At 38.6% G+C, this 24,702-nt stretch overlaps 1 protein-coding gene and 1 non-coding gene across 6 annotated transcripts in view; one reads left to right on the plus strand and one right to left on the minus strand.

The window, feature by feature from the left end:
- Positions 1–24,702, minus strand: part of FOCAD (focadhesin) — a 293,625-nt gene that overhangs the window by 245,105 nt on the left and 23,818 nt on the right. For 4 of the 5 annotated variants that reach the window (XM_043891497.1, XM_043891499.1, XM_043891500.1 and 1 more), the window contains exons 3-4: positions 21,916–21,990; positions 19,538–19,692 (exon numbers count right to left, since the gene is read on the minus strand). In XM_043891497.1, coding sequence (XP_043747432.1) covers positions 19,538–19,692; positions 21,916–21,990 — 230 coding nt within the window. Of the gene's footprint in view, positions 1–19,537; positions 19,693–21,915; positions 21,991–23,037; positions 23,093–24,702 lie in introns of all 5 variants that reach the window. The other variant, XM_043891501.1, reaches the window with a different exon arrangement.
- LOC122686377 lies at positions 16,024–16,214 on the plus strand. The gene has a single exon (XR_006338744.1). It is a non-coding gene; the product is annotated as a U2 spliceosomal RNA (small nuclear RNA).

Raw genomic sequence — 24,702 nt, forward strand, 5'->3', positions numbered from 1 at the left:
CCCCATGAACCACAGTACGCCAGGCCTCCCTGTCCATCACCAACTCCTGGAGTTCACCCAAACTCATGTCCATTGAGTCGGTAATGCTATCCTTTAGGAGACAGGAAGAATAAAAGAAAAGCAGGCCCCAGCAAGGGCCACAAAAGAAATTTATAATTATTGATAAACTGGATGCTACAAGGTATGAGACTCTTGGAATAAGTCCAGAGGGAACAGTTCATAATCTTGAAAACAAGATATGATCCTGGGGTCGGAAAACTGACCCCAGACTGTTTCTCAACTGGCATTTCAGAGTCACACGTTTTATGTATCTGGTGGAAAATCTATAGATAAGACTATTAGTCATAGTTACTGATTTGTTATTGATTACTGTTTCCTAATTACTCAATGGTTAATGATCATTTTGTTCTTTGGCCCCAAAGGCCACATGAGTTATAGTTTAACTCCCCGCATATTCCTTCATTCACGGCTCAAAGTATAGTAATGCTGGCTTGGATTCAGTTTCGGCACCTTCACCTTGGAGCGGTGTTGGTCCCTGATCCTCGCTTTTCTCTGAATTTTTCTGTCTTGTTTCTCATTCTCTCACCGTATCACGCTTTCGGAAACCCTGCTTGTCGAGCTGGTCTCGACACCAACCAACCATCTCATCCTCTGTCGTCCCCTTCTCCTCCTGCCCTCAATCTTTCCCAGCATCAGGGCCTTTTCCAATGAGTCAGCTCTTAACATGAGGAGGCCAAAGCATTGGAGTTTCACCTTCAACATCAGTCCTTCCACTGAACACCCAGGACTGATCTCCTTTAGGATGGACTGGTTGGATCTCCTTGCAGTCCAAGCGACTCTCAAGAGTCTTCTCCAACACCATAGTTCAAAAGCAGCAATTCTTTGGTGCTCAGCTTTCTTTATAGTCCAACTCTCACATCCATACATGACTACTGGAAAAACCACAGCCTTGACTAGACGGACCTTTGTTGGCAAAGTAATGTCTCTGCTTTTTAATATGCTGTCTAGGTTGGTCATAACTTTTCTTCCAAGGAGTAAGCATCTTTTAATTTAATGGCAGCAATCACCATCTGCAGTGATTTTGGAGCCCAAAAGATTAAAGTCAGCCACTGTATCCAGTTTCCCCATCTATTTCCCATGAAGTGATGGGACCAGATGCCATGATCTTAGTTTTCTGAATGTTGAGCTTCAAGCCAACTTTTTCACTCTCTTCTTCACTTTCATCAAGAGGCTCTTTAGTTCTTCTTCACTTTCTGCCATAAGGGAGGTGTCATCTACATATCTGAGATTATTGATATTTCTCCCGGCAATCTTGATTCCAGCTTGTGTGTCTTCCAGCCCAGCATTTCTCATGATATACTCTGCATATAGGTTAAATAAGCAGGGTGACAATATACAGCCTTGGTGTACTCCTTTTCCTATTTGGAACCAGTCTGTTGTTTCATGTCCAGTTCTAACTGTTGCTTCCTGACCTGCATACAGGTTTCTCAACAGGCAGGTCAGGTGGTCTGGTATTCCCATCTCTTTCAGAATTTTCCACAGTTTATTGTGATCCACACAGTCAAAGGCTTTGGCATACTCAATAAATTAAAAATCTGTAACTGAATTCTATATGACTGAAGAAAGAGGTTACAACAATTTGAATAGTGCTAAAAATCAAAATAATAAAAGAAAAAAACATAGTCATTAGAGAAGCTAAAATCAAAGAAAGGAGAGAAGAAAATTTCAAAGTCTTCAAATTGAAAGGGCTACCAAGTGCTAGGCAAGAGTCTTGAAAAAATTAATTGCTAACATTTCCCAAATCCAAAAATGAGAAAAAAGAATCCTATGAGCTTTCAGTTATAAAATAAAATCTGAAAAATAAAGCCTATTAGACTGACATCATATCTAATTTGGCATAAGAATTCTCATCTGCAATGCTAAATGAAGCAAAGCATATGGAATTATGAGGGAAAGGTTTATATAACTTAATAAATCTAACCCTCCCGGAATGACTCTACATGTAATGTATGAAGACAAAAGAAATAATTTTCAGACATAATTCTCTGAAAGTTTTTCTTAAAGAGGCTCTCCAGTTAAAAGATAATGTATAATGATTACACAACTTTGTAAATATACCAAAAACCACTAAATTGTACACTTTATAAGAATGATTTTAATAAATGAATTATACCAAGAAAACTAATTTTTTAAAGATGAAGTACAAGAAAGAACTAAATAGATCGAAAGATACACAATACGAAGAACTTTGGTCACCAAGGAATTCCTTGATGGTCCAGTAGGTAGGACACAGTGCTTTCACTGAGGGTTCAGTCCCTGGTTAGGAAACTAAGATGCCACAAGCCACTCAGTGTGAAGAAAAAAAAAAAAAACTTTGGTCAGAATGAATACCAGAAGAATTTACAATCCAGTCTTTAACATTTTTCAAATGTCACTATAAAGATTAAAGCAACTGTTAAGAGAGGTTTTGGAGGGAAAAGTGTATAAAAGACAAAAAAATGAAGATGACCTGTCATAAAAATTCCAAATCACTGTAGCAAAGTTAGTGGGGAAGGGTTCTGGGGAAAGAAAACATAAAATTAACGTGAGAGATGAACTGAGATGAAATATCTATAACATATATGATAAATATCCACAAAACAAAAATAAGCAACAAAATAAAACAAATCATATAAAAGAAAAGTGAGGAGAGAATAGAGATAAGCAGATCACAGAAGAGTCAGATTCATAATATCCAGTGTGGATGAGTGAATGGGGAATAAGTATTTTCAGGTTGAGCATACATTTGTTCAGACTTTCAGTTCACTTCAGTTCAGTCGCTCAGTCGTGTCCAACTCTGCGACCCCATGAATCGCAGCACACCAGGCCTCCCTGTCCATCACCAGCTTCCAGAGTTTACTCAAACTCATGTCCATTGAGTTGGTGATACCATCCAGCCATCTCATCCTCTGTCGCCCCCTTCTCCTCCTGCCCCCAATCCCTCCCAGCATCAGGGTCTTTTCCAATGAGTCAACTCTTCGCATGAGGTGGCCAAAGTATTGGAGTTTCAGCCTCAGCATCAGTCCTTCCAATGAACACCCAGGACTGAAATTAGGGAGGGCAATTTGGCAGTATCCATAAAAAGTTTAAATGCAGTCTTTTCCCCATAAATTGCGTTCCTAAAAACCTATCATGGGAACTCCCTGGTGGTCCAGCAGTTAAGACTCCACTTTCTCACTGCCAGGGATCTTGAGTTTGATCCCAGGTCAGGGAACTAAGACTCCAAAAGCCTTGAGGCACACCCCCAAAAAAATGACTTATCATATAGAAATACCCTTACATATACCCAAAAGGAGATCCATTTGTTATCTTAAAGAAATAGAAGAAGAAAACTACATTTGACAACGGAGAAATATTTAAAATAAGATATAATCATATCAAAAATCATATCATAAAATATGATGTAATCATATAGTCTGCAGCTATTAATAAAGATGCAAACAGATCTATGCAAAGACGTCCCAACATATATTAAGTGAAAAAAAAGTTTTAGAACACTATACATATGAATAGAACATTCAATTTGAAAATACTTGAAGTGTATGGGGCTATAAGTAGAGTATGGGCTTTTTTTATAGGTCTAGAAATGGGGCTCCAGTTTCACTGGAATTAGCTGGTCCCTGATCCTGTGTGCCTGGATCTGATTTCAGATCACCCTAACTTTCCCAAGATGGTTGGATGGCATCACCAACTCAAGGGACATGAGTTTGAGCAAGTTCCGGGAGATGGTGAAGGACAGGGAAGCCTGGGATACTGCAGTCCATGGGGTTGCAAAGAGTCGGATAGGACTGAGGGACTGAACAACGACTTTCCCTATATTCTAGAGGAAACAAAATCAATGTTTGGAGGAACCTCTGAGCCACCCTACACGCCCTACGCCCTTCTGGTACTGTCACTTCCTAGTTCTACCAGGGCCCAACAAGAAAGTGAATTTTTAAAAAGAAAAGAAAGAGAGAAAATGATGAAAAGGAAAAATTTTACCACTTACTACTTTCACAACCTGCAAGTGCCATTGCTTGAGTTTTCAAAAAAGTATCTATTACTTCTATTTTTCTAAATAGTGAAAAAAGGGAGGTGAGATTTATAATCTCAAGGTGAGGTGGGACTCACTGAACACAAATAGAAGATTAAACCTTGTCTCCTAGATAGACAGCCTAAGCAGAAATTTAAATAAACAATGAAATAGCTCGGTATCATTTATTGAGAACCTGCCTTCAGTCATAGTTTAGCACCGACATAAAAACATGCTAATTTGAGGAACAGACTTCTGAGAACAATATCAGGATCTGAAATTAACCCTGAGACAAGCAGGCTGGCTGTGTATGAGATACACAGAAAGTTATTTTAAAAATACAAGAGAAGACTTCAATCAATGCAGAAGAGATCTGATTAGATACAACTAACTTGTTCGTAGTACAATGCGCTCAGGGGATGTCACTACCAAAAAAGGGTGTATCCAACTGCCTACTAGATAGTCGCACTTTGGTGTCTAAGTTGTGCCTTAAATCCAACATGTCCAAAACCAGACTCATGTTCTTCCCACACACCTGGTCTTCTAATGTTTCCTATCTACCTATCAGGGAAGCCAGAAATCAAGGAATCACCTTTGATATATTCCCTTCAGTCTTTCTTATATTCAATCCACCTCAAATGCTTCATCCCCTAAATATCTCACAAATCCATCTATTTCCCTTCAACTCCAGGCAGCAACCATCACCCCTTACCTGAACTGTAGTAACAGCCACCTAAACCCATCTCCCTATCCCACTCTGCTGCCTAGCCAGAACCCAGCACTTTCAACGTCATGTTCACACTGCAGCCAGAATGGTCTTTTTGTAATCACTGATACTCAGCAGATTAAAAACACTTCAACAGACTCCCTCTGCACTCAGGATAAAGACCCAAATCCTCTAGAGCAGCCATCATGGCCTGCATTGTCTGACTCCTACCCTTATCCTCAGCTTCATCTCAAACCACTCTCTGCATAATGTTGGCATTTTTCAAGCCTTTCTAAGAAGTCAGCTCCCTCCCACCACAGGGACCTGCCACATGCTACTTCTTATAACTGGAAAAGTCTATCCTCTTGTATTTCCCGAGATAAATTTTATTCATGCCTCAGTCTCGTGTTGGGTCACTTCATCAGGGAAGCCTTCCTTGACCTCCACGACAAGGTCAAACTCTCACGTTAAAGGCGCAAGCAGCACAGGGTACTCTGTCTGAATGCAGCTGAAGATATAATCGTATGACTATGTGATTATGGCATCTCTCTCCAAACGAAAAACATCAGGAGTGCAATGACTACATTTGCTTTCCTCACCATGATCTCACAGCGCCTAGTACAGGCATACAAGAGATATTCAATAAGTGTTTAATTAGTACATGAATAGATGGATGGATGGAAGACAGCTAAGGTATTGTCTTACTTGGATTCAGAGGTGACCTCTGAAGGTAATTTCTGGTTCTATAATTATGTGATCTTGCATGTGCACATTAAAATCACAGTATCTTATATCTATATAATTATAAAGTTCATTCTTTGTGTGCATGCTCAGTCACTCAGTCAGGTCCGACTCTTTGTGACCCCGTGGACTGTAGCCCGTCAGGCTCCTCTGTCCATGGGATTTCCCACGCAAGAATATTGGAGGGGGTTACCATTTCCTCCTCCAGGGGATCATTCCCAATTCAGGGATCAAACCCATATCTCCAGCATCTCCTGCACAGAAGGTGGATTCTTTACTGCTGAGCCACTGGGGAAGCCCAAAGTTCTTAGTTTATTACTAAATAGGCTAATATGAATGATATTACTAGCTATGGTTATCATCCTTTCTGGGATTGTGCATTTAGCAAATGAGGGAATCGTAAATACTGGGAAGATAAAATTAACATAATATCCTTTACATTATCAAGCAATGAAATAACCGTGTTTGGGGAAGAGAGGCAGGGGTTTTTTGCTGGGAGTTTTTTGTTTATTGTTTGTTTTAAAATACATCTTAAACCACATAGTTATAACATTAAAACCAACTTAAGACTCCTGACAGAATAAGTAAAGTATAAGATATATTCAGCACAGTCAAAGAGATTTAACTACTATGTTGAAGACTGCCCACCATGCAGCCAAGTTCACCACACTATAAATTAACACCTAAGAGAATCTTACAAATATTAGATGGTTTCTGTGACTTAAGATCAGAGCAGCTGAAAGGGGTCTTTGGAGGATGCTATTTTTTTCACCCTTTCCCTCTTAATTCATTTGTTATATATGAAAATCATTAAGTAGCAATAGGACATTAGAAACTACTAAAATTTCTTCCTCTCTCTCCCTTTATCTTGTCTCTCTCTCAAGCTGCTTCTAAAAGAATGGGTCTAAAATAAACTCAAAATAGTGAAAAGATAATAAAGGCTCAAAATATAACTTTTTAAAAGGGACAGAGGATGGAAATACAGCAATTATGTTTAAATCCATGAACTCATTGTAATTTTTACAAAATAAAATCTAATTGTTCAACACTGATGGATGTTTTTAAAAACTGCTATTCTGAAGTTTAGCTAATAAAAAGAAAAAATCAGGTAGATATCCTACCTTTCCTGTACAAACTGTACTACTGGGTAACCAGATAGTAGATATAGGGAAGGTTCTCTTTATAGCAATATTTCAAATAATAAGCAAAGAAAAAAAGAATTAGAAACTCACTATTTTGAAACTCCTAATGAATTAATCGATCTAGCCATTAAGCACCAACAGCTAACATCACCAAAAGAGAAAATAATGAGCTGTTATGTCCCTTTGGATGGAAGAATAGATTACCATCTATGCAGAAGTCTTCCCTCCTCTGACACTCCCCCTCAACAACAACAAAAACCGAACTTAAATCTCACCAAATTTCTAGAGCACATTTTTAATTTATAGGAAATACAGAGAAATAAATTAAAGTACACCATGTGGAAGCAGTCAGCAAAATTCACACTGTGGGAATCACTGCAAACAACCAAGTTTTTTCAATAAATGTAAGAAAGAGACAGAGAAAGATGGATAGATGTGAAGCGGAGAGCCTATAGGTTAAGAGAGATATTAAAGACATAACAACTAACTCTTATTTGGATGATTATTCCAACAAATTGTTTTTAAAAAATTATGAGGCAATTAGAAAACTAAATACTGGCTAGATATTTAAAAATTACACACACACACAAATATCTAGGTATAATATTATTAATGTTTTTATTTTTTAAAACATATACACTTAATATCTACAGAAGAAATTACACAGTATCTTGGATTTGCTACAAAAGAATATGGCAGGGGGAATCATGGAGGAGCAGGACTGGCCATGAACGAAAAGTTGTTAGGCTGAGTAACAGGAACATGAGGGTCATAACACTATTCTACTTATTTTTAAAATTTTCTGTAGAAAGCTTTTAAAATCAAAGAGTTCCTCTTTGTAACACCTACTTTTTCTAAAATCTTCTTGTTTTTGTGTGTGTGTATGTGTGTGTGTCACACTCCAAGCTAGATTCCTTCCTTAACCTCCCTTCCCTTGGAAACCAAGTCAATGGCTATTTCTATATTACTCTGTTTGGAGAGATAATACATGCTTTCAAAACAATATTCCAGAGGATGGTGATAATAAAGATGATGGAAAACATGGTGTCATCTTGCCATCACAACAAAACAATTATGTTATCTTTGACAATTGCTCTCCATCCACTCAATTGCTACTCCCTCTATACCTGTCAGAGCAACACAGATCAAATATCATTACCTATGCTTAAACACAATAATGTTTCAAAGCTAGAGCTGAGAAGCTGACAGATACCTATTTCCAAAGTTATGGCTTTCCCCCAAGTTTAATCTTCACTAATAGTGTCCCAGTCTCCTCTCTGTTTTGAGAATTACTACTCCTTCTCCCATCATATGGTTATTACACAAGGGATCCCAGCATACAAATATTCACAGCATAAAGACACAGCCAGTAAATGGTACATTGTCATCTTCCTAGGTGGTGCTAGTGGTAAAGAACTGCCAATGCAGGAGACATAAGAGATGCAGGATCAGATTCCTGGGTCAGGAGGATCCCCTGAAGAAGGGAATGGCAACCCACTCCAGTATTCTTGCCTGGAGAATCCCAAGGACAGAGGAGCCTGGTGGGCTATAGTCCATAGGTCACAAAGAGACACACCTGAAGGGACTTAGCATGCACACAAACATACATCTAAGTCTTAATCTCGGTTCCTGTGCATGTAACTTTACTTGGAAATAAGGTTTTTGCAGGATCTTGAGGATAGATGCTATCATCCTGGGTGGACCTTCAGTCCAATGACTGGTATCCTTATCAGGGATAGGAAAGAGATATTTGAAACACAGAGAAGAAGGTCATGAAAAGTCAGAAGCAGAGACTGCAACTGCACAGCCACAAGTCTGAGAATGTCAAGGGTTGCCAGCAGTCACCAGAAGCCAGGAAAGAGGAATGGAACAGACCCACCCAGCCTCCAGAAGGAACCAATCCTGATGACACCTTGGTTTTGCGTTTCTGGCCTCCAGAATTGTGGAATAAGTTTCTATTCCTTTAAGTTTGTAGTCATTTGTTACAGCACTCCTAGAGAACTAATATACAGCCCTTGGCAGAACTGACTGGTCCAGGAGCAAACATCTCAAACATGCTGGTCCTGGGAAACCTGTTAACCGTGGACAAGAAATTCCAAACTCAGTCTGGCTATCTCTTATGGATAAGAGATGTCAGCCCAGGAGGCAGGTGGTGCCCTGTAACTAGGGAGCAGAGAAATCCATCTGCAGCAAGAGAAAAAAATACATAGCCTGTGTCTCTAATTTGAATCTGAAGCCCAGGTACATTCCTCTCAAGTCCCATGGGATACCCCTTTAGGAAAATAAATTAAAATCACCCTTTTAAGCTCAAAGGATTACAAGCAAGTTTCTGTAATTTGTAGCCCACAGAGTCCTGTCACACTCAAGAACCTGTTGCCAAAAGCCCTTTAGTAAAGACCGACTGGAACAAGTCCCTCCTTGGGTAGCTACCAAAACAAATTGAAATGACTCATGAACCCTCTGAGCTTTGCTGCACTTAGTCACTCAGTCATGTCCAATTCTTTGCCACCCCAGGGACTGCAGTCTGCCAGGCTCCTCCATCCATGGGGATTCTCCAGGCAAGAATACTGGAGGGGGTGGCCAGGCCCTCCTCCAAGGGGTCTTCCCAACCCTGGGATCAAACTCAGGTCTCCCGCATAGCAGGCAGATTCTTTACCATCTGAGACACCAGGGAACCCCAAGAATACTGGAGTGGGTAGCCTATCCCTTCTCCAGGGGATCTTCCTGACCCAGGAATCGAACCAGTGTTTCCTGCATTACAGGTGGATTCTTTACCAGCTAAGCTACCAGGGAAACCCCATGAACCCTCTAAGAGGGAGCAAAGGAAACTTGAGGCTTGAGCTACAAGCACAGTGACAAGAAACAATGCAAAAAGGAAGCTCAATTTGAAAAAAGAACCCTCCTGCACTGTTGGTGGGAATGTAAATTGGTACAATCACTATGGAGAAGAGTATGGAGGTTCCTTAAGAAACTAAAAACAGAGCTACCATATGATCCAACAATCACTCGGGCATTTATCTGGAAAAAACATAATTTGAAAAGATACATGCACCCCAATGTTCACAGCAGCACTATTTACAATAGCTAAGACATGGAAGCGAAGAGGAACTAAAAAGCCTCTTGATGAAAGTCAAAGAGGCAAGTGAAAAAGTTGCCTTAAAGCTCAACATTCAGAAAACTAAGATCATGGCATCTGGTCCCATCACTTCATGGGAAGTAGATGGGGAAACAGTGGAAACAGTGTCAGACTTTATTTTTGGGGGCTCCAAAATCACTGCAGATGGTGAGTGCAGCCATGAAATTAAAAGATGCTTACTCCTTGGAAGGAAAGCTATGACCAACCTAGATAGCATATTAAACAGCAGAGACATTACTTTGCCAACAAAGGTCCGTCTAGTCAAGGCTATGGTTTTTCCAGTGGTCATGTATGGTTGTGAGAGCTGAACTGTGAAGAAATCTGAGCACCGAAAAATTGCTGCTTTTGAACTGTGGTGTTGGAGAAGACTCTTGAGAGTCCCTTGAACTGCAAGGAGACCCAACCAGTCCATCCTGAAGGAGATCAGTCCTGGGTGTTCATTGGAAGGACTGATGTTGAAGCTGAAACTCCAATACTTTGGCCACCTCATGCGAAGAGTTGATTCACTGGAAAAGATCCTGATGCTGGGAGGGACTGGGGGCAGGAGGAGAAGGGGACGACAGAGGATGAGATGGCTGGATGGCATCACCGACTCGATGGGCATGAGTTTGAGTGAACTCCAGGAGTTTGTGATGGACAGGGAGGCCTGGCGTGCTGCGACTCATGGGGTCGCAAAGAGTCGGACATGAATAAGCAACTGAACTGAACTGAACTGAACTGAAGATACGGAAGCAACCTAAGTGTCAATCAACAGATGAATGGATAAAGATGTCATCCATATATATAAATGGAATATTATTCAACCATTAAAAGAATGAAATAATGCCACCTGCTACAACATGACAGGCCTACAGATTATCAAACAAAGTGAAGTGAACCAGACAGAGAAAGACAAATATATGATATTGCTTATATGTGCAATCTAAAAAAAAATCATACAAATGAATTTCTTTACAAAACAGAAACAGACTCACAGACATATGAAGCAAACTTACGGTTACCAAAGGAGGCAGGAGGGATAAATGAGGAGTTGGGATTAACACAGGCATACTGCTATTTATAAAATACTATTTCTAAAACCCATAAGGACCTACTGTATAGCACAGGGAAGCATAGTCAATATCTTGTAATAACCTATAATTAAAGAGAATATTAAAGAAAAATATATATATATAACTGAATCATTTTGCTGTACAGATGAAACTAATATAAACAACTGTATTAAAAAAAATTTTTTTTTAAAAAGGAAGCTCAATTTTCGCTGGCCTAAGAACTAAACCCAGATCTCATCATAAAAGGGAGTGTAGGTCAATAATGATGCTGAATATTCCAGAAAAAAAAAAAAGGAAAGAAAAATTTTGGTCAAGCTGCACAGACTATATTAACAAAACCACCCATAAAAATTGTTCTTCCCTAGGTAAATATAGCATAATTACTACTGTATAGATGAATACCATGTCTCAGGTTTCCTTTGCCTGGGGTTTATTTGATTACAGCATTAAACACTGTACTTATGTATGTAAGCATACATAAATACAATATGCTCGCTCTCCTTTTGAAAAGACTACAATTAATGCTTGGTCCTTTATTTTCAAAATATTCAAAATATAAGGTGCAAGAAAGTACCCATACTAATTTTTTGACCCGGGATGAGAATAACAGAAGTTTGTGTTGAAGAGAATTACACAAACATTCCAAAAGAGAGCATCCCTGGGTATCATGGGAGCAAATGGTACAAATGTAACCAAGTCTCTTTTTAACTCAAAAGGGTAAGTGGTCAGCCTTAAGTACAGTATGTCCCAGCAAATAGTGTTAAACACTAGATTAATGATCCAGTCATTTCCTATATTTGTTATAAAATTATATGAGAAAAACCAGCCAGGGAGAGAGGTAAGAAATTTTTAAAAGTTCTGGGGAACCCAAGGTTGAATAAATAACAAAAAATGATATTTCTTTCAAAACAACTTTAAGTAATATAATGTTACTGAGATTTTGCTTGGGAAAGTTCTGCATATTTATTTGTCTTCTAAATACCAGAAAACAGCCTGAAACATTTTTCCATTATAAAATGGAAAATTAGAAAATTAGAAAATCTTCTGAAACATTTTTCCATTATAAAAGAAGTATCGTGTATTTCAGTAGTCACTTTTTAAAAATCACCTAAAAACATCTTCACATAAACATGTGACTCTTATAATGGAAGATTTTGTGGCAAACAAAGCCTTCAACCAGGTCAGCTAACTTAACAAGAAATAGGGCAGAATGTCCTAAAAAAGTGGCTGGAATTACTTTTCTGATTATGAGCTGCAAGTTGAAAGAGATTCTGTGAGTTTAGAGAAAGAAAAAGGGTTTGAAAAAGGCAAGGAGAGCATCTGAAAACAAGTTTAAAGCCTTAAGGAACACTTGAAAGACAAGATGAGGAAGTAGCCCTGAACCAGGAATTATGTCATTGTCAGGTAAGAGTTAAAATTAAATGAGCAATGACACCAATGTAGATATAAACCCTGAAACCATCTCAAAGTCACAAAAAACTCTCTGACTCCCTGGCTGCAAATAAGCATGCTAACCACGACGGTCTTCCTCAAATCTTAGGGAAACCTCAAAAAGGCATCCTTCTTTAGTTCTTCTCCTGCCAAATAAAATAAAGCTAAATAATATAGAAAAGCTTCTATAATACAAGGTATGAATGCAGTAGTCTCCTTGGTTGCTAACCATTTCCTGAGTACTGATGAGTACTCAGACACTCAGTCGTGTCCAACTCTTTTATGACCCCATGGACTGTAGCCGGCCAGGCTCCTCTGTCCACGGGATTTCCCAGGCATGTATACTGGAGTGGGTTGCCATTTCCTCCTCCAGGGAATCTTCTCAACCCAGGGATTGAACCATTTCTTACATGATAACAAAGCAATTACGTGTCCCAAGGAACATGGTCATCAACAAAAGAGAAGACCCTGAGAGACAAGAATTTTCTCATTAAATTGCCCTAAGTTTTAACTCCAATTAGTTCTCAAGATCATTTTTAACCAAACTGGACCTTCATCAGTCCATGATCCAAGGCTCACTGGATCCAGCAGCTTTAGCCAGGAACCACTAGGGGTATTTTAAACATCTCATTTGAGATTTACTAAAAAGTAGCTTTAAGGAGTCTCAGAAAATAGACTTTCATCTCTCACACCTTAAAGCACTTAATTTTTCCCCAAAATACATAAATTACAGGTTCCTCTCCTGTTTGAATGCACAAAAGAGAACACAAATCAAGTCCTATTTTATCTAGAGCTAGTTTATCTAGAGTTCTACCAAACATATTTTTTGAAAGAAGGAGTGGGGGGTCGGGGAAGCAGTTGAACTAAAATTACAGGCTGTCATGACACCTCAATATAGAAAACTAAATACCTGGCTTCATAGGAGAGTATGGTTTTTATTCACAATCCTGTTACTAAGCAACTGTAACAATGGCTGCATGAAGCTGTCTAGAAGTTAGTGCAGTCAAGCAATCTAAGGAAAGAAAAACAGGGAAACTCCTTGCTTATCGGAATCTTTATCTTAGGATGAACTCAATGTAAAAACAAAAACTAACAAAACCAAAACAACCTAAACTTAAAACAAGCAGTTCCTTAAAGGACAAGAAAAGTACATGCTACCACAAGTCATTCACTTTATTTTAATTTTATCTAATTTCAAAACTCACATTTAACTGCTGATAATTTCCTTACTGTGTTTCCTTTGTAGTCCCCTTCTTTCCTTCACCCTCCCTAGGAAATAATTTTTTTTCAATTTCCTTGCTGATTAAAAGAACATTTTAGACCTCTTATGTCCATTTCTTTGTTTACAGAAGCTATAAAAACTAGTTTACAATTGTTTCATGTTGCCTCCGCTTTGAACCCCAGAGCGCTCTTGGACATCAGACTATTCCTTTGAAGGGAACAGTCTCTCAAACAGAGCCAGACACTTTCCCAGCCACTCCCTGAATTTTAGACAACCAGAGCTTTGCAAATGTCAAGTCTCTTTTCAAAGTTAGACTATACAATGTAGCAGGCTCTAGACCAATGCTTCTCAAATTGTGGGTTGGATCTGGAGGGGGGAGGGAGGGATGGGGGGAAGGGGTTGGGGGCAGAAGGGTGGAGGAGGGGAAAGTTTTTCATACATGTTGCAAGGGAATTCTACAGACTAGATTCCCTGGTGGCTCAAATGGCAAAGAATCTGCCCGCAATGCGCAAGACCCAGGTTGGATCCCTGGGTCAGGAAGATCCCCTGGAGAAGGGAATGGCTACCCACTCCAGTACTCCAGCCTGGAGAATCCCATGGACCAAAAAAAAAAAAAAAAAAGAGCCTGTAAAGAGCCAAGGAGTAGGTTAAGAGAGGAAGAACCACATTGACTTGTCCCTGCATCTTCCCTTACAGCTCTCAACATTTAATGCTGAGAAAGCTCCAGAAGCTACATTGTTTAAATGTCTATTCCCTAGAACTGCTTCTTCCTCCTTCCTTCCCTCCCTCTGTCTCTCTCTCCCCCACCCCCACTGCCCTCCCTTCTCACTCTTTCCCCTTCTCTCTCTCTCTCCCTCTGAAGAATGCTAGGCAGACAAAATGAAAAAATACAGTTTTACACTCATTCTTCTACATCAAAGCTGAGCAATCTTTGTGTGGTTCTGTGCCCAGGATACCTCTACATTGCCATAAATCTCTATTTCAAAAAAGAGAAAGCCAGAGACAAGCAGAAATTTAAACACTGGAAACCGAAGATCCAAAATGTCTCAGCCAAGAACCACAGGGAAATGACAGAGTCATTTCTGCTTTTAGATCCCAAAGATAAAGAAGGTTTTCTGTCTCAGAAGATTCCCTGAGGAGCATTTGGAAGAGCAGGCTGTGTGGGTTCCCTGTTTGTAATTAAATTTAACCTAATTTCTTAAATTTAATTCTCATTTCGGTTTTTTTTAAGATATAAACAATGCAGAGTATAGTCTTTGTAATCACTGCAAACCACAAAGCTGTGCTACTTGAAATAAAACAAAGAAAGAAAATTCTTCACAAATAATCATTATGTCTACTGGCAAGAATAAAGAAAACCTAGCACTTTTATAACACATTTCATGATCAAATTGATGCAAAAGTTAAATTGGTCAGCTTCAGAATCTGCTCTGTCTACATCTCCTGTGACTACCAAAGTAGACAATATGAAAACGCTAAGAAACTTAAAAAAAAACTTTTAAAACAGCTAAAAACTTATTTTCTGTCTTTTTCTTTGTGTGCATGCCCACGTGCACACATGCGTGCACATTTGAATAAATGTTTTTTTTCTGTTGTTGTTCAGTTGCTCAGTCGTGTCTGACTCATTGGGAACCCCATGGACTGCAGCATGCCAGGCTTCCCTGTCCTTTACCATCTCCTGGAGCTTGCTCAAACTCATGTCCATTGAGTTGGTGATGCCATCCAACCCTCTAGTCCTCTGTCATCTCCTTTTCCTCTTGCCCTCAATCTTCCCCAGAATCAGAGTCTTTTCCAATGAGTCAGCTGTTCACATCAGGTAGCCAAAGGACTGGAGCATCAGAGCTTCAGCATCAGTCCTTACAATGAATATTCAGGGTGGATTTCCTCTAGGATTGAATGGTTTGATCTCCTCGCTGTTCAAGGACTCTCAAGTCTTCTCCAGCACCACAGTTTAAAAGCAACAATTCTCCAGCCTTATCCTTCTTTTTGGTCCAACTCTCACATCTAATATTTTTTAGAAGAATCTTAATGTATAACCACAAAAATATCAGTTTTGAGAGGGCTTTTAAAAGGTTAAGCTTTAATGTGTCTCTCTGTAACTTATTGGTTGTCCTTAAATAAGCCACTGAGATTTTGCCTCAGTCATCTTTTCAAATGTGGGTAGTACTATTAGTTCCTCCCTAAATAGCTTTCACCCTAAATTCACAACAAGAGAACCTCCTTGCATTGTGTAGTTGTATTGTTTATATCCAAAAGTAAGACTATCAGCATCTTAAAGGGGCCAGGGGAATGTCTCTAAGAGATAATTAGAGCAAGTTAGATTACACCTTTAATTCAAGAATGTCTTATTAGAAAATGGTAAGATGTTTCCAATGTCTCATTAGAAAATGGCATGGGCCATCCTTTGCACATCAGTCTAAGTCCATCATCCCTGCTGTAAGCTGAAAAGCAGAAGTTTTGCTGATAGTGGATCAGCATGCCATCTGTATACATGAAAATTTGTCAGTAATATTAGATTTTTTTAATTAAAAAATATACTTTTATCGCTTCTCGGCCTTTTGGCTAAGATCAAGTGTAGTATCTGTTCTTATCAGTTTAATGTCTGATACGTCCTCTATCCGAGGACAATATATTGGATGGATTTTTGGAGCTGGGAGTTGGAATAGGAGCTTGCTCCGTCCACTCCACGCATCGACCTGGTATTGCAGTACTTCCAGGAACGGTGCACCAAAAAAAAAAAAAAAAAAGAAAAAAAAAATATATACTTTTGAATTAGCAACATGTTCACAGAGTTAAATAGGCTTCCCTGGTGGCTCAGATGGTAAAGCATCTGCCTACAATGTGGGAGACCCAGGTTTGATCCCTGGGTCGGGAAGATCCCCTGGAGAAGGAAATGGCAACCCACTCTAGTACTCTTGCCTAGAAAATCCTATGGATGGAGGAGCCTGGCAGGCTACAGTCTATGGGGTTGCAAAGACTCAGACACTGAGCAGCTTTACTCACATAGTTAAAAATTCAAAAAGGCATATGAGGCAAATATTCTGTCTTTCCTCTGTATCTCAGTTTTTCTCCTCAGAGGTAAAACTCTTACCAGGTCTTATTTATCCTTCTAAAGATGTTGTATGCACATGTCACTGAAAATTTATATGTACATGTGTTTTCTTTAAAAAATAAACAAGTAGCCTACTAGACATAGTATTCTTTATTTTTCATTTTTTAGTGAAAAAACATATCTTGGCCATCATTCCTTATTTTTCCAGCTGTATAATATTCCACTGTATCAATATGCCATAATTTACCAGTTCCCTATTATTTCAATCACAGGCAGTGCTACAATGAGTAATTTTAAACATAAGGTTACCATTAGTTTTCAAGAGTCTTTGGAAATATGGCCAAGATATAGAAGAAAGTTTTGAATTTTATTGTACACAAATATAGGAACTTTAACAATTGAAGGATCTGGAAAAAAAATTTTTTTAAGTTTCTTAGAGTATTCATATTGTCTAAATTGGTAGCCACAGGAGATATAGACAGAGTAATTCTGAAACTAACCAATTTAACTTTTGCATCAATTTGATCAAATCTTTATTCAGAATGATCTGGTTATCTACTAACTATCAGAGAGTGTGCTAGAGACAAAAATAGAGGTTAAAAATATAAACATATTGTGAAAGAGCAAGTAGCCCAGCTGAGACGGGGGAAATATCTAGGTAGAAGAGCTGACATCTGAGCTAAGCTTTGAAATATGAAGAAGAGATTTCAGAAAAAGAAGGGGAAGGAACATTACATGCAGAGAGGCAGTGCGCATAGGTGTCAGAACAGGGATCAGGTGTGTATGGCTAACAGGAGTGTTCATGGCAGAAAACACAGGCTGAACAGAAAGCCGGAACTAGTTTGGGAAGGGCATGTATACCATACTATAGGGCTTGGACTTATAAATGTAGACTAAAAAGACTATATGCAGACTACACAGAAAAATAAAGGTTCCAAAAAGTTCTAAAAAGATGATCTAAGGGAACAAAATAAGATTTGTGAAGAAAGGTTAAAAGGCTAGAGGTTGATGGCTATTAAACACATGAAAAGATGTTCAACATTGCTCATTATTTGTGTGCTCAGTTGCGTCTGATTCTTTGAGACTCCATGGACTGCAACCCACCAGGCTCCTCTGTCCATGGAATTTTCCAGGCAGGAATACTGGGGTGGGTTGCCAGTTCCTGTTCCAGGGGATCTTCCTGGCCCAGGGATCAAACCCACATCTCTTTGTCTCCTGCATTTTCAGGCAGGTTCTTTACCACTAGCGCCACCTGGGAAGGTATTCACTCATTATTAGAGAAATGCAAACAAAAACTATAATGAGGTATCATCTCACACCAGTACCAGTCAGAATGGTCATTATCAAAAAGTCTACAAACTACAAATGCTAGAGAGGGTGTGGAAAAGAGAGAACCCTCTTGCACTGTTGGTGGGAATGCAAATTGCTATAGCCACTATGGAGAACAGTATGGAGATTCCTTTATAAACTACGAATAAAGCTACCATACACCCCAGAATCCTACTACTGGGCATGTACCCTGAGGAAGCCAGAACTGAAAAGGATATACGTACCCCAATGTTCACTGCGACACTATTTACAATAGCTATGACGTGGAAGCAATCGAGATGTCCATCAACAGATGAACGGATAAGAAAGTTATGGTACATATACACAATGGAATATTACTCAGCTATATAAAGGAACACATTTGAGTCAGTTAATGAGATGGCTGAACCTAGAGCCTATTACACAGAGTGAAGTAAGTCAGAGAGAGAAAGACAAATGTCATATGTTAACACATGTATGTGGAATTTAGAAAAACAGTACTGACAATCCTACTGGCAGGGCAGCAAAGGAGACACAGACATTTTGGACACAGAGGGGAAAGGAGAGGGTTGGATTATATGAGCAAATAGCATTGAAACTTATACATCACCATATGTAAAACAGACAGCCAGTGGGAACTTGCTGTATGGTACAGGGAACCCAAACCCAGTGCTCTGTGATAATCCAGAGGGGTGGGATGGGGAGGGGTGGAAGGGGGGTTCAAGAGGGAGGGGACATTTGTACACCTAATGCTGATTTATGTTGATGTCTGGTAAAAACCATCACAATATTATAAAGTAATTATCCTCTAATTAAAAAAATAAAATATATATTAAAAAAGGCCAGAGGTTATTTAATTCAATAGACCTCAAGTCCAGGAAGGCACTAACCAAAGATTGATAGTGACAGCTATATTCCATCTCCACTGAAGGCAAAAAAAATGATTAAGTATTCAGTTCTGAGTTTCCTTGGTGGCTGAATCAGCAAAGAATCTCCCTGCCAAGCTGGAGGCACAGGTTCAATCCCTAGGTCAGGAAGATCCCCTGGAGAAGGGAATGGCAACCCACTCCAGTATTCTTGCCTGGGAAATTCCACAGAAGAGGAGCCCCCAGTCCACCAAGGGGTTGCAAAGAGTTGGACACAACAGCAACTAAACAGAAGCATCAGTGAATGGAATAAATATGGTCAAAGCAAACAAATTCAAAAAACTAAACATTTCTTACTTCAAATAATCAGGGCAAGGTATGTCTAAACCACAAAATGCTTTTAAAGAAATTGATGCCATTACTTTCTAATGTACGCACTGATGTTAAAGGCTGACCAAGGGTACCCAATAGGGTATCAACTTAACCACTGTGGAATGAGTATTGCTTCTGGGCAACCTCCTTTCTTAAAATAAGTCAGGAAATTAAACTGCAAACTCTGAGTTATAAACTTAGCTATTCATTAAAAAGAGCAATAACACTTTCAAGCAGAGTCCCAGAACCTAAGTACAGCAAAATGACCACCAATGCCCAAATTTTCAGGGCTTAATTTAGCACGTTTTCACCACATATGAAATATCAACTGTATGAAATTTTTAGGGAAAGAACAGTAACTAGTAAGTAGGATGAACGGTGACCCTTAATGGCAAATCAGTGAATTTTTGTCTAAAAATTTAAACTGTTAACTGATCAGATATGAAGGAAAGGAGCACCTGGTTGATGGAATCAGGTTGAGAATCCCATTGAGAACATAGCTGAACTCCGCGTGATCCTGTGCGACAAGGGCCACCAGACCCTCACAGCAAGCTGTTCGAACTACGACATTGTCGCTGCAACACTTCTCCCATAGCAAGTTCAAGGCAGGAGTCTGAAAGCAAACCAGTGATTAAAACACACGTCTGATGACTAGCAAATGCATACACAGACCCAGCCGTTCATCAAAGTGTAATTCGTTCACTGTAGGCTGGCTTTCCTCTACAAAAATGATGCTGTGCCACACCACGTGTAGGATACACTGAAGCTGGTTCTCCAAGAGAGGCAGTGGATGTATTCTGATAGAGTAACTCTCTCTCCTCTGGTGTCTTTGCAGCAAACTAAGGCTGGCTGCAGACGTTCTGAGTCTAAGCAATGCAGCTACTAGGAGATCAAAACTATGGCTTGGTTCTAGCACTATGTTCTAACCAAGCCATTTAACCAGACACCAACCATACCAGCATATCAATTAGTCTAAGTTGGACTTCAAATCATACCTATGCTTTAAGCCCTGAACATTTTCAGAAAATGTTCCTGCTCTCCTCCCACCAACCTCTATTTAAATCATCAACTGGTCAAACATGGAGGAAAGAGCACCTGACTGATGCCCCTCCACTGTCCCTTACAGGGTCCCTGCTCCAAGTGACTGAAGCTGAATGTGGACCCAGAGGAAGGAGACAGAAGTAACTCAGGCTACAAGCAAGCTGCTGGTTCCAGGACTACCAAAAAAAAGCCTAGAAAAACCTTTTACCCAAGGAAGAGACTTTGACTTCTCCCTTCACACTGTGAACCTGTCATCTTTGATAGGAAAGCATCAGAAAGACACAAAAGTAAATAGTTCTTCATTTTGAAAATTCCTACTAAAGCAGAGGTTCTAGCTCTCATAACGTGCTCAGGAACTTATGATTCCCCTCAAAAAAAAAAAAAAAATGTTCACTACTAACGATGAACCTCCATCTGAATGTATTCTGGGCTAAGTCCATTTAGATTTTACATGGGGTTTGGGTTATTTATTTATTTATTTATTTTTTAAAGAACACAATGAAGCTATTTTTCCTTCCTTCTGACATAATTTACTAGGGAAACATAAAATCTGGAGAGAAAAAACAATTACAATCCCCAGCTCCCATGGAATAACTAAACTAATGAAAATCAACATAAATTGTGCCCACTTTCCCATGGTAGCTGACTCTGAGAGCCTTTTTAATCTTAGGATCCCACTAACTAACAATACAGAACAAGACAATTAACAGTCACTGAAGGGAAGAAATACTTATATTCCATTTCTTTTATTCTGAAGGAAATTTTATTCACCTGTGTGGACCATACCAAAGGGTTCTAAATGTCATTACTCCACTCCTAAGCCAGAATAACAAAAAAAATGAGTAAAAGACTGTTGCCTCAGGTAACATTGCACCTTCATGGAAGGAAGCACTCATTTATTAGCAGAAGAGGAAACATTTAGTTACAGGGATTTGACATTCAATAAATTCTGGCAGTTTAAGTAAAACCACTAGATCTTCTCAGAGTACATAATGTGATTATAGGCAGGATTAAGATCAGAGTTCTCAGAAAACCTAATTTATATGACTACATACAAACACCAGATAAATGTCAATTAGTGAAGTATGCCTCTACATTGACTTCAATGTGTCAGCAGAAGCGATAAAGAAATGTAACTTGGAGTAGCTAATATAAAGGAAAATGAGAGAAAGGAAATCAATTTATTTGTTATGAAAAAAATCTTATTTCCATCACCTATATTCTCCATAGAGTTTACCTTAGAGGCCCAACTTAAGCAGAGTTTCCAATCAGCATGTCAAGATACATAGCACTGGTCAACCAAAACCCAAGTGGTAAATAGGTCAGTAAATATGTCAGCATTGGCATTCACCAACCCCATGAATGATACAGAATTTTTTCCCCCAGTTCTACCTGTCAAGGCATGACCTTTCTAACTTAGAACCCGTGTTTTGGGCTACATAAAGCCTGAGAAATCTACACCCAAACAGAGCCATTATGTTCACTTTCTCCATTAAACAGATTCCCTCAGCAGTAACTCTCTCAGCCTTCTAAAGGCTGCCCACCCTCATTCCACCCATGTTATTTTTCATTAATAGTCATAAGAATACTCCCCTCCACCCCTTCCCTATCTAGTTCCTGGGGTCTGTTGCAACACTTTTTAAAGTTTAAAAGAAAACCATGACAAACAAAGAAACAAAAACAGATAAAACCATTTCTACAGTGACCTGAACTGTGAGGAAAACAAAAAAAGTGCAAAGGTGGTCCAGTTACCAGCAATATCTGAATAGAACTAAGCACAAAGTTAAAGACAGACCTGGTTTGTGCACTGGTGGATCTTTTCTGAAAAGCTGTTTTCCTTTAGAACTGCAGCAATAAGATGACCCACAGCCTAAAACAAACAAGATTAATGAATACATTTCCTCAGAAGTTCTCTCTCAATAGTGAATTTGAAGGTAACTAACAGCAGTACTAGTGGATATGAGGATACCAGTCAATCAGTAATAACACTCCCATTCAGAGGGTATGTGCTCTGAAGAAGGCACTACATTTGGCACTCCACAAATGGAATCTCTCATCTTCATAACAATCCTCAAGGTAAGCATTTTTATCCTACATTTTATCCCAGTAAGCAAACTACAGTTCACAGATGTTGAGAAAATTGCTGAATTTTCAGTTTAAATTGTTGTCACTCAGTATTACAAGATAATTTGAGATTGCTTAATCCATTAAACCATGAGACAAATGAGTAAACTCCACAGCTTTTAAAATCATCTTTGCAACTAAGTGAAACGCATCATGCTTCATCATGCCCTTAATGAAGATAGAGAAAACTCATCACCATCTTCATGACTATGGCCCACACAGATTTGAACCAACAGGTCGTCCCCCACCTCAAACATTCTCCCTTCTCTAGGATCTAGGATGTAATATCCCTGTTGGTTTCTCATAGGTTTCAGCTTCTTAATAAGCTTTCAGTCTCATAAATCTCTAAAAATTTTCCGTATCTTCTTTGGTCAAAAAAACCAGAATTAAAACTAAGATTCTCATAGGAGTGCTGATTGATTCCATAAATATATAAATGTTGTCACTTCCTATCATCTCAACTCCATTCTCCTAGATCGTCAGCACCACCCAGCATTGCTGTCTTAGAACCACAGACTAGCAACAACGACAGCCATTCTAGGCATGGGTTGGGAAAAACTTTGCTATGGCAAGAACTATTCAGTCTGCCCATGCGACCAATGTCTGATATGGATGTATAAACACCCATCAGTCTTGCAAAGTCTCCAGAAAAGCTCAAACAAAAGCATAGCACCTGCTCCTTCATTTCTTTTTGCATTTCACACACTAGAATTGAATTCAGACCTCAATGATCAATGGTCTTTACAAGTCACTCATTTACATGAAATTTAAGTTTAGATCAATGAACTCTTACCTCCTTGTTAAAGAGATAGTAACAAAAATTGAGGACCAATGAACAGCTTCAGTTCCTGTTTACAAAATAACCATATTTCATTGAATGTACATGGCCATTAAATGCAAGATGCACCATTATTTTACAAACCACTGAGAGAAAAAAGGCTGCCAATTAATACAAAGCTGCTTATAATTTAAATTTATGATTTTATGTTAATGAAAGAGCTCTTTCAGACTTTTAGAAAATCATGGCCAAATGCATAAATGTGCAGGCAATATCAACTGTATAATGACTGCTGCCATCAATTACTAAATGCAGATGTTAAAATGTGAAAAAAAAATGTGTGAATCAATGAAATATGGTGCTAACACTGAGCGGTGGTTACAAAAGAACAATAAGAAGTATTCATAGAGGACAGGGAACAATTGCAAGAATCTAATAAAACCAATATGAAACACAACATGGCCAAAAAAGTTACCACTCGTATTTAGAAAAAGGACTAACAGAAAATAAGCTTAATGATAAATATCCCCTACTGCCCACCAAATTTAATTTCTCTAATTTACCTTCCAATTTATCCCTCTAACAAATGAGAGACTATAGCCTAAATTGATTTTCAAATACAAAATTCAAGTATAAATCAGCCTATGCTGCTACGTAAGTTTTTCATAACAAAAAGTAGTTTAAATGGATACCGCACACTAAACAATACATATACACTTTTCTCTTAATTTAACAGCAACACATACAGGCATTTCTTGATTTATATATGCTAATGAAGGGACTCCAGGCACAGAAAAATAGAAACTGTGGACAGCATCCTCCAAGCTTTCATCTTCTTCTTCATGGCAAGCACCTGTGTTGCACAGGATATGACTCCAACCCAGTCAGGTAGAAGGGAATCTTGCATAAGGAGTGTTCTACTCCTCATGGAAGGGTTCCCCACTACCCAGCTAAGTCAATTCCCAAAGCAGGCATCTCCGAAGGTAACTGCTGAGAGTATCCAAGACGCTGCAGGTTGGTAAGTCTTCAGGCAGGCTTCTGCTGGTCCCTTTGCTTTACTCTCATGAGAAAAGACAGTAGCTATTATGGTACCTTGATTAACCAAAATGCTTCTAGTTAGCTGAAGGTTAACCAGAAAACCAATTCTGTTTTACCCCTAATAACCGAAAAGCTCTTCTAAAACTAATTATCACAAACTTCTACCTGAGTTAGCATATAGATCTAATTTTTCAATCCAGGAATTTTTACTGATTTAATATCATTATTATAAAAATCTATTATTCTTAATAGTTGTACTAAGAGTAGAATATACCTTTTTAAATAGGAATCTCTGACATTCTGAAGATGTATAACCATTTATTTCTGTTCCCAATAATTAACTACAGACCAAAAAATATATATTCAGAGGTTAATCAAAGTTTTTTAATCTCTAAGAAAAGTATGACATAAATAAAAGCACAGATTGGTCAGTTTCACTATTTACTTTCCTATGTCCAATATAAATTTTCAAATTGACTGATATAAAAGTTATTTATTAATATATACTCCTAAAAAAAAAAAAATATATATATATATACTCCTGTACATAGATGAATAAAAATATTTAAAGTTAAAAATATACATTTCAATTAACAATTCACCAAAAATGTTCATTTGTTACCATGAAGCATAAATAAATAG

Source organism: Cervus elaphus, chromosome 29 (genome assembly GCF_910594005.1).
Source record: "Cervus elaphus chromosome 29, mCerEla1.1, whole genome shotgun sequence".
NCBI classification, from domain to species: domain Eukaryota; kingdom Metazoa; phylum Chordata; class Mammalia; order Artiodactyla; family Cervidae; genus Cervus; species Cervus elaphus.